Genomic DNA, 16,619 nt, shown 5'->3' with positions numbered 1-16,619 from the left:
TGTTTAAACTGAAACTCCTCTTTGTAAAATTGTTTTTATTGGTAAATCTGAAAAGGTGTCGATAATTATGGACTGTCGATAATTGTAGCCGCCGCTCTAGTAGTCTCAGGTCCAGTGAGTGCAGTTTTATAAGGAAATGAGCTGTAGGTTTTACTGCGCGTCTTACAGAACCAGCTACAGTTCTTCTGGACACTTTGACTCTCACACTCACTTCTTCATTTTGCAGCAAAAATTTGTGAGTAGCCTTCATTGAGTTTGAGTTTTCTTTTTTTTTTTAATCTGAAAAGTGCTCTCTTCTTTTGTAATATGCTGCTCAGATACATACAGACTTTTTTTTTTTCCTGTAACGTTTAATTTAGTGCTGGAAAAATAACGAACGTTTGGAACTCTATTTTTGTAATGTTTTGACTCGATAATGTAGAAATAATAAAATAGAAATCGATAAAGTTTGTATGGAAAAAACAATACAAAACAGGGTGCCAAGACTTTTGCACAGTACTGTAAATCTCCAAACTACAGACTTTCCAGCACTGAACATAATTAATAATAAGTTGCATTTATGTAGCACCTTTCATGATCCCAGGGTCACTTTACATGGCAAGGATTCGGACAGGATAAGATTTCTGGACACGATGTTGCCAGAGGATCTGCACATCTGTACTAATGGTGATCAATTTGCTCAGGATAAATGATGTGCATATGTTCACGATGTACATATGCTCAACGCAACTTGATTATTACCGGTTGTCTCAGTGGGCGTGGCTGTACTCGATCATAAAGTGTATTTAGGCTTAACCTTTGGTATGAACTTACCGAAATCCTCAAGCATTGAGTCACCGCTTCTCTGAGACGTCGTTCTAAGCATCCATATTTTATTGCTCTGCGTTTTAAACTCTGACTGTTTCGATAAGGCGCGCGCACTTCCTGGAGTACTTACTTATCTTCTTCGCTCCCACTGGAGCATAAGGTCTCCAAAAGATCCCTCCATCCAGCATGGTCTTTCGCCTTGGTCTTAGCCTCACTCCAGGTGATCCCAACTTGCTTAAGTTCTGCTTCAGCTGTCCTTCACCAGGAGTTCCTTGGCCTGCCCTTTGGTCTCTTGCCTTGTGGGGTCCATCGCAGTGCAACACTCGCAATACTTGTCTGTGGCATCCTCAGCACATGTCCAAGCCATCGAATTCACCTATGCTGTATTTCGCTGATTATGCATATGGTCTGGCTGAGCTGGAGGAGGTCCTTGTTGGGCCAAAATATTCTGTTTATCCTCCCGAGACCCCCACGGTGGAAACTGGACAGTGTTTCCATGTCGGACTTGGTGAATCTCCAGCAGTCAGTCCCATATAGAAGGATGGCCTTGACATTGCTGTTGTAAATGTGGACCTTGGTCTTGCGGCTGTACTGCTTGGACTTCCAGATGAACTTGAGCTGATGAAATGCTGCTCTTGCCTTTGCCAGTCTGTTCTTGACGCCTTTCTTTGTTGCATCTTCTGTGCTGATTACTGACCCCAAGTATGCACAAGTGTTGCCAGGCAAAACAAACCTCACCCGGCACCACTTATTTTATACCTATATGTTGTTAATGGTAATATTTCTCAATCAGCAGCTGTCAGGTTATAGTCCTATGAAAATCCATGACCTTGAGTTTGACATTTCAAAGTCATTCAAGATCAAAGGTCATGGCAGCAACTGAAAGCCCAGATGGGACTCCTTATATGTTGGTAACGGTAAACATTTGGCTGTCGTGAACCATTTTAAAGTTATCGCCCTTTGAAAACCCATGACCTTCACTTTGACCTTTCAAAGTCAATGGTCATGGTGCCAAATGAAAGCCCATATGGCACTTCCTAGAAGTTGATAATGGTAAATATCGGTCTACCATCAACCGTTTTCAAGTTACAGCCCTCTGAAAATCCGTGACCTTGAGTTTGACCTTCCAAGGTCACTCAAGGTCAAAAATAATGGTCTCAAATGAAAGGCCATATGGGAGTTCCTATATGCTCAAAATGGTAAACATCTGTCTGTCAGCAACCGTTTTTGAGTTACAATGGAAAATGTTATTTTGACCAAAAGGTTGATCTTTCCGGTGACCTTCGCCTTGACCCGATTGCCCCCAAAATTTAATCAGGTAATCTACAGACCATTGCCCACCTACCCTGAAAATCTGAAGTCAATCGGTGCAACCGTCTAGACGCTAGATTGTTAACAGATGCACACAAGCAAATGTTGCCAGGCAAAACAAAACTCGCCTGGCCTTTCTGGTGACCTTAACCTTCATCTTGACCTGATTACCCCCAAAATTTAATCAGGTAATCTAGAGACCATTGCTTACCTACCCTGAAAATCTGAAGTCAATTGATGCAACCATCTAGATGCTAGATTGTTAACAGATACGAACAAACAAAGTGTTGCCAGGCAAAACAAAGCTCGACTGGTATTTCCGGTGACCTTGACCTTCATCTTTACCTGATTTAAATTTTGCGGGGTAAATCAGGTCCATCTACAGACCATTTGCCCACCTACCCTGAAAATCTGAAGTCAATCAGTGCAACCGTCTAGACGCTAAGTTGTTAACAGACGGACACACAAACAAGTGTTGCCAGGCAAAACAAACCTCGCCTGGCTTTTCCGGTGACCTTGACCTTTGCCTTGACCTGATTACCCCCAAAATTTAATCAGGTAATCTATAGACTGTTGCCCACCTACCCTGAAAATCTGAAGTCAATCGGTGCAACCGTCTAGATGCTAGATTGTTAACAGACGCACACAAACAAGTGTTGCCAGGCAAAACAAAACTCGCCTGGCCTTTCTGGTGACCTTAACCTTCATCTTGACCTGATTACCCCCAAAATTTAATCAGGTAATCTAGAGACCATTGCTTACCTACTCTGAAAATCTGAAGTCACTTGGTGCAACCATCTAGATGCTAGATTGTTAACAGATACAAACAAACAAAGTGTTGCCAGGCAAAACAAAGCTCAACTGGTATTTCCGGTGACCTTCATCTTTACCCGATTTTAAATTTTGGGGGTAAATTAGGTCCATCTACAGACCATTGCCCACCTACCCTGAAAATCTGAAGTCAATCGGTGCAACCATCTAGACGCTAAGTTGTTAACAGACGGACACACAAGTGTTGCCAGGCAAAATAAACCTTGCCTGGCTTTTCCGGTGACCTTGACCTTTGCCTTGACCCGATTACCCCCAAAATTTAATCAGGTAATCTATAGACTGTTGCCCACCTACCCTGAAAATCTGAAGAAAATTGGTGCAACCATCTAGACACTAGGTTGTTAACAGACAGACAAACAAACACACCGCACTGATTACCTCACCCTGCTTACTCCGTCGCTGGTGAGGTAAAAATCACAGACTCGTTTGATGGTAGTCCCTTCTGTGCTGATGTTACTGGCATTGGTGGTATTGAAACACATCTCTTGGGTCTTGGCTGTATTTATCTGTCGCCCAATTTGCCTTGCATAGTGGTTCAGTCTGTCTTGTCTTGCATATGGTCATATTTGGAGGAAATGTCATCAGCAAAGTCCAGATCTTCAAGTGATGAGAACAGAGTCCACTTGATACCTCTGGTCTGGTCTTTCGTGGTGTTTTTCATCACCCAGTCGATAGCAACAAGGAACAGCATTGGTGATGAGATGCAGCCTTGTCTTACTCCAGACTCCACTGCAAACCAGTCTGTCAGGTTGTTATTGAGGATGATGGCGCATTCAAAGTCCTTGTAGAAGCTACTGAGAAGAGTCACCATCTTTTGGTGGTATTCCATCGGACTTGAGGATCTTCCACAAGGTGCGTCTATGCACACTGTCGAAAGCCTACTTCCTGGAGTGCCTTTAAGAAAAAGCATGAAACTTCTTTTCCCAGAATCTTTACCGCCATGTCAATAGGGACAGGATATACAGTATGACCTGGGTTTAATTCGACAGGTCAGTTAATAGAAGGTACAATAACAATACAGAGTAATCTTTCCAGACATGTGCTTTCGCAATCTGTATATCATGACTGGTCTGGATGATGGCGACGGGATGAAAATCCCCGAGATGATCCGGTAATAATTGCACCATCCCACCTTGCAGTGTCAAACTAATCCAATAAATCAATCAGATTTGGGATCAAAAATGTATTTTTAATTGCTGTGAACGATGCCCCGCCTACTTCTACAGTATATTTATAACCTAATCTGATTTAATGCAACATCAGCACCACGTTTGTAATTGATAAATGTAAACAATTATAGGTTTATAATGGTAAATTAAAGAAAAAAACATTTTTGGTCATTTTTCGTTTTCTGGAGTTCAGCCACAGCTCCATCCGAAAGGTTTCTCCCAGATCACTGCACGTACTGTTTGATAATCAGACACAACTTTTATTGCTTTTTTTTGCACCAAGTTTTTAACTCCATGCTCCACATCTCATATCTTCATGTATATTTGACACTTTTTTTTTTTTCTCCATTTCACTCATATCTCATACTTTAGTTGCTTTATCATTGTCATGTTAGCAATTTACCTTAACTTTAATGCACTGTTTAGGTCATATATATATATATATATATATATATATATATATATATATATATATATATATATAAAATCTCCTTCTCACCCCCGGCGGGGGGGTGGTATCCATGTCATCCTCAAGCTCAGGTCTTCTACCAGAGGCCTGGGAGCTTGAGGGTTCTGCGCAGTATCTTCGATGTTCCTAGTACTGCACTCTTCTGGACTGAGGCTTCAGATGTTGTTCCTGGGATCGCCACATCTATCACCACCACCTCTTCTGCTCTTTGTCCACCACCACTATGTCTGGTTGGTTAGCCAGGATCTGTTTGTCAGTCTGGAAGCTGAAGTCCCACAGAACCTTGGCCCTGTTGTTCTCAGCCACCTTCTGTGGTATGGCCCATTGGGACTTGGGTACTTCTATTCCATACTGGTTGCAGATGTTCCTGTATACTATCCCAGCCACTTGGTTGTGCCTCTCCATGTACGCTGATCCAGCTAGCATCTTACACCCTGCTACTATGTGCTGGACTGTTTCAGAGGCTTCTTTGCACAGTCTGCATCTTGGGTCTGATCTACTCTGGTAGATCCTGGCCTCTATGGCTCTTGTGCTTATGGCCTGTTCTTGTGCTGCCATGATTAGTGCCTCTGTGCTGTCTGTCAGTCCTGCATTATCCAGCCACTGGTAGGATTTCTTGATATCAGCCACTTCCTCTATCTGACGGTGGTACATGCCATGTAGGGGTTTGTCCCTCCAGGTTGTCTGTTCCTCCTCCTCCTCTGCGCTCTCATCAGGGTTCTGCTGCCTGAGACATTCACTTAGCAGTTCATCCTTTGGGGCCATCTTTCTGATGTATTCTCGGATTTTCGATGTTTCATCCTGGACCGTGGTCTTGACGCTCACTAGCCCTCGGCCTCCCTCTTTCCGCTTAGTGTATAGTCTCTGGGTGCTGGACTTGGGGTGGAACCCTCCATGCATGGTGAGGAGCTTTCTAGTCTTGATATCTGTGGCTTCTATCTCCTCCTTTGGCCAGTTTATGATACCAGCGGGGTATCTGATGACTGGTAGTGCATACATGTTGATGGCTCGGACCTTGTTTTTACCATTCAGCTGACTTTTCAGGACCTGCCTTACTCTCTGGAGGTATTTGGCTGTGGTTGACTTCCATGTGGCCTCTTCATGGTTTCCATTAGCCTGTGGGATGCCAAGGTACTTGTAGCTGTCTTGGATATCACCTATGTTGCCCTCTGGTAGGTCAATCCCCTCAGTCCGGATCATCTTGCCTCTCTTTGAGACCATCCGGCCAAACTTGTCCAATCCGAATGACATCCCTATGTCATCGCTGTAGATCCGGGTGGTGTGGATCAGCGAGTCTATTTCTCACTCGTTCCTGGCATACAGCTTGATGTCATCCATGTAGAGCAGGTGGCTGATTGTTGCCCCACTACGGCATCGGTACCCGTAGCCGCTCTTCGTGATGATCCGACTGAGGGGGTTCAGGCCTATGCAGAACAGCAGTGGTGATCGCGCATCTCCTTGGTATATGCCGCACTTGATGTTGACTTGGGCAATGGGTTTTGAGTTGGCCTCTAGGGTTGTCTTCCACATTTCCATTGAGTTCTGGATGAAGGTCCTTAGGTTCCTGTTGATCTTATACAGTTCCAGACATTCCAGTATCCATGTGTGTGGCATTGAGTCGTAGGCTTTCTTGTAGTCAATCCAGGCAGTGCACAGGTTGGTCTGTCTCTTCTTACAGTCTCGGGCGACTGTTCTATCAATCAGTAGCTGGTGCTTGGCTCCTCTGGTGTTACTGCCAATTCCTTTCTGTGCCTCGCTCATGTATTGAGCCACATGCTTACTCATTTTTGCCGCAGTGATGCCTGACAGGGCCTTCCATGTTGTGCAGAGACAGGTAATTGGCTGGTAGTTGGATGGGATGGGTCCCTTCTGGGGGTCCTTCATGATTAGGACTGTCCTGCCTTGGGTTAGCCATTCTGGGTGGGTCTCATCCCTCATCCCTGTGCTGCTAGGCGTTCATGGAGTGCAGTTAGCTTCTTCAGCCAGTACGTATGGATCATATCGGGGCCTGGTGCTGTCCAGCTCTTCATCTTTGACACTCTTTCTTGGACGTCTGCCATTGAGATGGTTACTGGTTCTTGTTCTGGGAGGTTGCTGTGGTCAGCTCTTAGGTCCACTAACCATTGGGCATTGGTGTTGTGTGATGCCTTTCTTTCCCATATGTCTTTCCAGTATTTTTCCACCTCAGCTCTTGGTGGGTCTGACCGGTTGTTGTTCCCCTGCCACTGAGAGTACACCTTGGCTGGTTCAGTGGAGAACAGCTTGTTTATTCTCCCTCCTTGGTGTATCTCTTCAACTGGGTGGCCAGAGCTGTTAGTCGCTGTTTGGCAGTTTCGAGTGCCTCTGGTATGGAGAGTGAGTTGTACTTCCTGGGTGCCCCTTTATTCACCATGTTCCCTTTCTGTAGTTCAGCTAGCTGGCTAACGTGCTGCCTTTATCTTGGCCTCTAATCGTCTCTTCCATGGTGGATACTGTTTGTTATGTGCCGAGCCCACCTTGTGTCCAAGCATCTCCATGATTACTGTTGTCATACTGTGTATCAGCTTGTTGGTCTCAGTGATGGTTCTTGTGGAGATTGTCTTCAGAGCAGCATTCACATCTACTAGTAGATCTTCTGAAGGTACTTGGCAACTCAGCTTCGGTATTTGTCGGGGGCTCCAGGTTTCCAGTTGGGTCACGATCTTCCTTCTCAGGTCAGCAGCTCTTGTGTTGAGGCTGTTAGCTGTTGGGGCCTGGTACCCAATCTCTGGTTGTGGGGATGATGATGACATCTCCCCGCTGACCTGTCTTCCTGGCTCCCCCTTGCCATAGCATCGTTGTTGTATTTCATTAATCTCTAGTTGTGATAGTAGATTTCGATTACGGGTGTTGGAACACTGGGCTAATAGCTGTTTCTTTGTTAGCCTTGATTGTGGGTTTCGAAGTATCCAATGGTCCCACATTCACCGCATGTATCCCCTCTCTCTGGGATTGCTTGTATAGTAGCATTCCAGCAAATCCGTATTTTCTGTCCTCGTCCATTGATGTCTTGTTCCAGTAGCCCATTTCTCATCAGTTTGCCCTGGTTCCCTAGCAACTGACGCAGACCTTGTTGACCCGGGCGACGTCTGAGCCGGTATGACTCTATCAGTTATGTCTTCACTCATTCCTGAGGTAGGCTGATATATCATGAGGGGTCTTGACTAAGGACCCTTACTGGATGATGTTTTGCCCCGATCTCCCGCGTCGTAGTCAGTGAGCATTACCACTGTACTATCCAGCTGATATATCCAGCTGATATAAAGCCAGCCATTATCCATAGCCACTTATCCTGTACAGGGTCGCAGGCAAGCTGGAGCCTATCCCAGTTGACTACGGGGTACACCCTGGACAAGTCGCCAGGTCATCACAGGGCTGACACAAGGCTGACTGTGTGTGTGTGTGTGTGTGTGTATATATATATATATATATATATATATATATATATATATATATATATATATATATATATATATATATATATATATACGTTTTTTTTTTTTTTCCCAAAAAAATTTGAAATCATTTCACAGTCCAATAACTGCTAATTCTTGTTCAATTGACCTCAAATTTTAACAGCATGTGTGGAAACAGGTCAAAATTTTTATGTTTAATGGTTTTTGTTTGTATCTTTTTAGGTGTAGAAATGCCATTCACCGGAAAGGAAAAGGCATTGTGTGTTAGAGTTCGCTCGAACAAGACTGTGCAGCGTGCATTTATGAGAGAATTCTCTAAAAATGCACCAACTGCAGTGCAGATTTGGACACGGCACAAAAAGTTCACAGAGGAAAGCTGGGTTAGGGTTAAGCATGAATATTGAAATTTGTGAAATCGTTCATGGAATCCACATTACCTTTGAATTTCCCATTCAGATTTTGAGGAATAAATCTTCTATTGCTCACCATTAAGCCTGTTCAGTTTCACTTGCCCAAACTTTGTAGTTTCTGGGATATTTACATCTCAAATAATGTCATTCATATAGACTACGTTCAGACTGCACCCTGAAACGACCCATATCCGATTTTTTTGCCCATATGCGACCTGTATCCGATTTGTTATTGACAATCTGAACGACACAGATCCGATTTTTTCACATGCGACCCAGGCCGCTTGAGTATGTGGTCCTAATTCCGATGCATATCAGTTATTTTCACATGCGACTGCAGTCTGACCGGACAGGTCGCATTCATGCGACCTACACGTCATCAACAAGAGACAAACGTCACTATTCTGTGTTGGCTAATCCCGCCTCTTTGGTGGAAAACAACATTTGTACAGTTTTCAGAATTTAAATAGACTTTTATAGAATTGATCAAGCTAATGGTGGATTTGGTAGGGACCTGGATGTTAAATCATCCTGTATTACAAGATTATAAGATTGTTCTGGAAATTTCCAGTAATTTGACACCTTTGGTCTCATTAGTCTGCTGCCCACATTAATCAGATTATTGTGCGAGTTCCGCCGCCGCCACAAAAACCACATCGCCAGGTCTCACCTCATCTCCATGCTTTACTTGCAAACTTGAAGAGTGCGTTTTTTTGTTTGTTTGTTTACGTATTACGTAGATGTGCTTATTACGTGTCAATTTGTGCATGTGGGACACTTTTGGGTCGTTTTCCGTTCATATTGGAGATCGCATACAAGTCTCATATAATTGGTAATGTGAACGGCCTAACAAAAAAATCGGATTTCACAACAAATCGGATATGGGTCGTTTCAGGTTGCAGTCTGAACGTAGTGATATATATACTACCGTTCAAAAGTTTGGGGTCACTTTGAAATGTCCTTATTTTTGAAAGAAAAGCACTGTTCTTTTCAATGAAGATCACTTTAAACTAATCAGAAATCCGCTCTATACATTGCTAATGTGGTAAATGACTATTCTAGCTGCAAATGTCTGGTTTTTGGTGCAATATCTCCATAGGTGTATAGAGGCCCATTTCCAGCAACTATCACTCCAGTGTTCTAATGGTACAATGTGTTTGCTCATTGCCTCAGAAGGCTAATGGATGATTAGAAAACCCTTGTACAATCATGTTAGCACAGCTGAAAACAGTTTAGCTCTTTAGAGAAGCTATAAAACTGACCTTCCTTTGAGCAGATTGAGTTTCTGGAGCATCACATTTGTGGGGTCGATTAAATGCTCAAAATGGCCAGAAAAATGTCTCGACTATATTTTCTATTCATTTTACAACTTATGGTGGTAAATAAAAGTGTGACTTTTCATGGAAAACACAAAATTGTCTGGGTGACCCCAAACCTTTGAACGGTAGTGTACTTGCACACATTGTAAAGTTTTATGTCACGTCATGGTGACTGTGATTGAGCTGAAAACAGAGCTTAGTTCTGCCTCACTGATAGATTTACACGTCTTCCTCGTAGGAGCTGTCTGCCATGAAACAGGTGCTGGTCAGCCTGCGATCACGTCAGAACCGAGAGCCTGAACCGGAGCTTGGCGGTGGCGGCAGCAGAGCAGTGGAACGGCGGCCCAGAGAACTCAGCAGAACGGCGGACGGGGAGCAGAACCAGCTCCGACCCAAACCTACAGTGTTTGTGAGTGCAGATGAGCTCCGTATAATTAAGTTATTCCACAAAATCTAGTCATACATGAGCTGATAGCGGATGTACGACGAGACTGACTGAAATAACTGTTTTATTCTATCCACATTCACTGCATTTTGAGAAACGGAGCATTTTAATTTTTTTATACGAAACAACCGACAAAATCACTTCTGCATAGAATGCAAACAAACCGGCGAAATGACAAGAGCAATTTGTGAAAAATGCAGTAATTTTTGGAAAAAAAAGACATTCTTACCATCAAATACTTTCATTCCATATTTTGGTGCTTTGTATTCTTTTGGGTATTTTTTATTTCATCCTTGGTTGGTTCAGAAACACGCTCTACCATTTTGTTTTTCTCTACTCATGGTATATGAGCTAGAGCCCTGCACTCCCGCGGGAGTCCCGCGGGACCCGCCGCAAAGCAGTGCGGCGCGGGACAAATTTTGAAAGCTCATTGCGGGCGCGGGCGGGACCGGAAGTGCACATATGGGAGTGGGAGTGCACATATGCGGCGCGGGCTGGAGCGGTGATAAGCTGCAGTCCCGAGAATGGAGTCTTTGGGACAGGGATGATAGGTAGCTGCTTTCAGGCACTGGGGGGATGGTAGCCTGTGACAGTGAGAGGTTGGACAACCTGGTCAGGACTCCCCCCAGCTGGTCAGCACAGGCACAGAATACTTTTTACTTTTCCGAGTACACTATCTGGTCCGGCTGCTTTCCTGGTGTTCACAGTCTTCAGCACCTGCCTCACCTGATGTTCCTGGAGTGTGAGTGTGCTGTGACTGGAGGTCTGTGGTGGCCGTGCAGCTGTGTGTGGAGCCTCTGCTTCGAAGCGGGAGAAGAAATTGTTTAATTCATCAGCCAGCGATGTGTCAGCAGTGTACAGCTGCTGCCAGCACCTTTGATCTAAAGGTGAGGTTATTAAATATTAGATCTCTTACATCTAAAGCACTAATGGTTAATGAACTTATTACTTATCAGGAGTTTAATGTACTTTGTTTAACTGAAACATGGATTAAGCCAAATGAATATATAGCATTAAATGAAGCGAGTCCTCCTGGATACAGTTATATACACCAGCCTCGTCTAACTGGCAGAGTAGGAGGCGTCGCGGTTATTTATAATGATTATCTGGGTGTGTAACAAAAACCTGATCATAAATTTAATACATTTGAATTGCTTCATACTCCTATAATGTATGTAGCCTCGAAAAATAGGTCTACCCAGTTAATTCCATTACTTATTATTTACAGGCTCCCGGGCCATATTCTGAGTTTCTTTCTGAATTTGCAGATTTTATCTCGGATCTGGTTATTTCCTTAGACAAAGCTTTAGCTGTCGGAGATTTTAATATTCACTTCGATAACCCAGAAGACCCTTTGAAAACAGCGTTTGTGTCCATTTTAGATTCAGTAGGGATTAATCAGAATGTCATAGGACCGACCCATATCGCTGGTCACACCCTCGATCTAATACTAACATTCAGGTTAAACGTAGAAAATATAGTCACACTTCCACAGTCTGAAGTTCTCTCAGATCATCATCTCATCTCATTCGAACTATGTCTGAGTAATAATATATGCACCTCACCACGCTACTGTATTAAACGTACATTCACGTCAACTACTGCACAGAGCTTTATAAATGATCTCCCAGAGTTATCAACTTTGATTGGGTCACTGTCAGCCCCTGCAGAACTTGATCAGGCAACTGAATGCTTAGAGTCAATGTTCCGCCATACTTTAGATAATGTAGCTCCTCTTAAAAGGAAAATGGTCAGAGAGAAAAAATTAGCACCCTGGTATAATGATGACACTCGCACTTTAAAACAGACCACTCGAAAATTGGAACGTAAATGGTGTCGAACAAAATTGGTAGTGTTCAAATTAGCGTGGAAGGAGAGCTTCCTGAAGTATAGAAAAGCTCTTAGTACTGCGAGATCAACATATCTCTCCTCCCTAATAGAAGATAACAAAAATAATCCTAGATTCCTATTTAATACTGTAGCAAAATTAACCAGGTATAAGTCCACTATAGACACATGCATACCTGCAGTATGTAGTAGCAACGACTTCATGAATTTTTTTTTAATGACAAAATTGAGAATATCCGACAAAAAATTCAAACTACTAATTTAAGGTCAGACAATGTAAGTGACCCTGTAGTTAACAATATAACTGTATCAGATCAGCAATTAGAATGTTTTACTCCTCTAAGAGAAATTGAATTGCTTTCATTAATCTCAGCATCAAAAGCCTCAACTTGCGTACTAGATCCCTTACCTACACGTCTATTCAAACAGATAATACCTGAAGTAATTGAACCACTTCTAAAAATAATAAATTCTTCTCTTACGATGGGCTATGTACCCAAATCCTTTAAACTAGCAGTTATCAAACCCCTGATTTAAAAAAACCTGACCTCGATCCCTGTCAGCTGTCCAATTATCGGCCAATATCAAACCTCCCCTTTATCTCACGATCCTTGAAAAAGCTGTGGCACAGCAGTTATGCTCATATTTACATAGGAATAACATCCATGAAATGTATCAGTCAGGAGTTAGACCTCAGCATAGCACAGAGACAGCTCTGGTTAAAGTAGTAAATAACCTACTGTTGGCGTCTGATCAGGGCTGTGTCTTGCTGCTTGTGTTGCTTGACCTTAGTGCAGCATTTGATAGCACTGATCATTCCATTCTTCTGGATAGACTAGAAAACGTTGTGGGAGTTAAGGGAATGGCCCTCTCCTGGCTCAGCTCTTATTTAACTGATCGCTATCAGTATGTTGATGTAAATGGTGATATTTCTAGACATACTGAGGTAAAGTTTGGTGTTCCACAAGGTTCTGTCTTGGGTCCACTGCTTTTTTCTTTATATACGTTCCCTCTGGGTGATATTATTCGTAAACATTGTATTAGTTTCCACTGTTATGCTGATGACACACGGTTGTATGTTTCTGCAAAACCTGATGAGACACACCAGCTTAATAGAATTGAGGAATGTGTGAAGGACATTAGACACTGGATGCTTATTAACTTCCTTCTGCTTAACTTAGCTCAGGTGGCTAAGGCGCCATACCATAAATCCGGGGACCCGGGTTCGATTCCAACCCGAGGTCATTTCCCAATCCCTCCCCGTCTCTCTCTCTCCCGCTCATTTCCTGTCCTGTCTCTACACTGTCCTATCCAATAAAGGTGAAAAAAGCCCAAAAAAATCTTTAAAAAAAAAAGTGCAGGCTATCTGCTGGTACCTCGTACAGTGAAGGCTACATCAGGGGGCAGAGCCTTTTCTTCCAAAGCCCCACAGTTATGGAACAGTAGTGTTTGGGAATCAGACACAGTCTCAGTGTTTAAGGCTAGGCTGAAAACATGTCTGTTTAGTCAAGCCTTTTGTTAATGGTGTTTATGAGGTAAAGGAGTAGATCTAGAGGGTCCTCAGACATAGAGTGTTTTGGTAAACTGGGATGTATGGATGCTGTCAGTCCCCACTCGCTTGCTCACTCGAGTTTGTTGACGGTGTAGTGGCTGGCTGCTTTATGTCCCGGGGCTCCCTCATGCCTGAGTTACCTTCTGGCTCTCTCCTTTTAGTTATGCTGTCATAGTTAGTTGCTGGAGTCCCTGCTTGTACTCAGTGCAATATGTATACTGTTCTTACTTATTCAGGTGACGTTGGGCATACCTAACAACCTGGTCCCCCCAAATCTGTCCCTCTGAGTTACATGTCAGTCCTGGGATCGAGATGCTGACCTCTTCTGCTCCTCAGACCTGCCTGATCCATCCTGGTGCCCTGTGTCTGGTTGGAGTCTCATTGCATCGCTCCTGTGGAGGACGGCCCCATATGGACAGTTGGAAGTCGCACTTGGAAGATGCTCTGGACACTTACAGTAATGCTTTTATGGCTGAGGACTACAGTTGACTTGCTAACTTTAGGACTGCAGTTGTCATGAACAGTTTTGCACTCAAGTTTCCATCAATGAAGAGTTTATAACATCAACGAAACTGACTTCATGTTAAAACTGTTAATGTTATAGTCATGTTGTCCGCTGTTGCCCAGATGAGGTCCTTCCACAACATTTCGATTGGATTAAGGTCAGGACTTTGACTTGGCCATTCCAAAACATTTAACTTTATTCTTCTTTAACCATTCTTTGGTAGAACGACTTGTGTGCTTAGGGTCGTTGTCTTGCTGCATGACCCACCTTCTCTTGAGATTCAGTTCATGGACAGATGTCCTGACATTTTCCTTTAGAATTCGCTCTTATAATTCAGAATTCATTGTTCCATCAGTGATGGCAAGCCGTCCTGGCCCAGATGCAGCAAAACAAGCCCAAACCATGATACTACCACCACCATGTTTCACAGATGGGATAAGGTTCTTATGCTGGAATGCAGTGTTTTCCTTTCTCCAAACATAACGCTTCTCATTTAAACCAAAAAGTTCTATTTTGGTCTCATCCGTCCACAAAACATTTTTCCAATAGACTTCTGGCTTGTCCACGTGATCTTTAGCAAACTGCAGATGAGCAGCAATGTTCTTTTTGGAGAGCAGTGGCTTTCTCCTTGCAACCCTGCCATGCACACCATTGTTGTTCAGTGTTCTCCTGATGGTGGACTCATGAACATGAACATTAGCCAATGTGAGAGAGGCCTTCAGTTGCTTAGAAGTTACCCTGGGGTCCTTTGTGACCTCGCCGACTATTACACGCCTTGCTCTTGGAGTGATCTTTGTTGGTCGACCACTCCTGTGGAGGGTAACAATGGTCTTGAATTTCCTCCGTTTGTACACAATCTGTGTGACTGTGGATTGGTGGAGTCCAAACTCTTTAGAGATGGTTTTGTAACCTTTTCCAGCCTGATGAGCTTCAACAACGCTTTTTCTGAGGTCCTCAGAAATCTCCTTTGTTCGTGCCATGGTACACTTCCACAAACATGTGTTGTGAAGATCAGACTTTGATAGATCCCTGTTCTTTAAATAAAACAGGGTGCCCACTCACACCTGATTGTCATCCCATTGATTGATTGAAAACACCTGACTTCAAATTAACTGCTAATCCTAGAGGGTCACATACTTTTGCCACTCACAGATATGTAATATTGGATCATTTTCCTCAATAAATAAATGACCAAGTATAATATTTTTGTCTCATTTGTTTAACTGGGTTCTCTTTATCTACTTTTTAGGACTTGTGTGAAAATCTGATGATGTTTTCGGTCATATTTATGCAGAAATATAGAAAATTCTAAAGGGTTCGCAAACTTTCAAGCACCACTGCATGAACGTTTGTTTAATTAATAAAGAATTTTATTTGTTGGGAAATTGCTGTAATATAAGAGGAATAAATGCATGCTTTTAATGGAAAATGAACAAACTTCCATGGGGGAACAGTAACTCTGGTTCGTGTCAAAGCACAGCACATCTCACCACACATTGTTGATTATTTTCCTCGAACAGCATGTCCCCTTTTTTTGTTTTGTTTTGTTTGTTTGTTTGTTTTTTTAAACATTTTGAGTATCATGATGTAATAATTTGTCTGAAAGGTCGATGATGTTCCCTGTGAGTATCCAGAGCGATCTGTGCTTTGAGGCTCGACTCCATAAAGGAAGATCTTCGATACAGAGCTAGTATTGAATCTGGCTAATAATTTGTGATTGTTACGCTGCACTATCTTTACGCCTTGTGAACCCTGTAATGAGCTTGAGGATGTTTGCTTATGGCAGGCCTGCATTTCATATCTTTTATGAAATCTCAGTACATTGCAAAGTTCAAAGGAACGGCCCAGAATAGCTTGTTTTTTTTCTCTTTTTTTTCCTCTCTCTCTCTCTCTCTCTCTTTCATAGACCAATAAAGAAGTTCCTGAGTGGCACAGAAAGCTGAAGGCGACATCCAAATGATCTGCACAAACTTGTTTTTACCAGAGGAACATTATGTACAGTTTTACTGATGGACACTGGATTTCACTTTGTGTACAGTATGTTTTGTGGTTGTCTCATCTCATCTCATTACTGTAGCCGCTTTATCCTTCTACAGGGTCGCAGGCAAGCTGGAGCCTATCCCAGCTGACTACGGGCGAAAGGCGGGGTACACCCTGGACAAGTCGCCAGGTCATCACAGGGCTGACACATAGACACAGACAACCATTCACACTCACATTCACACCTACGGTCAATTTAGAGTCACCAGTTAACCTAACCTGCATGTCTTTGGACTGTGGGGGAAACCAGAGCACCCGGAGGAAACCCATGCGGACACGGGGAGAACATGCAAACTCCGCACAGAAAGGCCCTCGCCGGCCCCGGGGCTCGAACCTGGACCTTCTTGCTGTGAGGCGACAGCGCTAACCACTACACCACCGTGCCGCCGTTTTGTGGTTGTTTTAAAAAAAAAAAAATCGGACTCTAAATTAAAAAAAGAATGCACTTGTGGTTTTATTGAGCATTATTTGTGTCTGTG

At 43.2% G+C, this 16,619-nt stretch overlaps 1 protein-coding gene across 2 annotated transcripts in view; it reads left to right on the top strand.

Moving 5' to 3' along the window:
• Window positions 1-16,265, top strand: part of pibf1 (progesterone immunomodulatory binding factor 1) — a 152,926-nt gene extending 136,661 nt beyond the window's left edge. For both annotated transcript variants that reach the window (XM_060899022.1, XM_060899023.1), the window contains exons 17-18: window positions 9,989-10,159; window positions 16,007-16,265. In XM_060899022.1, the coding sequence (XP_060755005.1) occupies window positions 9,989-10,159; window positions 16,007-16,060 (225 nt within the window). In that variant the 3' untranslated portion in view covers window positions 16,061-16,265. The remainder of the gene's footprint in view (window positions 1-9,988; window positions 10,160-16,006) is intronic.
• The last annotated feature ends 354 nt before the right edge of the window (window positions 16,266-16,619 follow it).

This window comes from Neoarius graeffei, chromosome 18 (assembly GCF_027579695.1).
Source record: "Neoarius graeffei isolate fNeoGra1 chromosome 18, fNeoGra1.pri, whole genome shotgun sequence".
Taxonomy (NCBI): Eukaryota; Metazoa; Chordata; class Actinopteri; order Siluriformes; family Ariidae; genus Neoarius; species Neoarius graeffei.
Note: the sequence above shows the minus strand (reverse complement) of the source record. Positions and strands in the feature narration are given on the sequence as shown.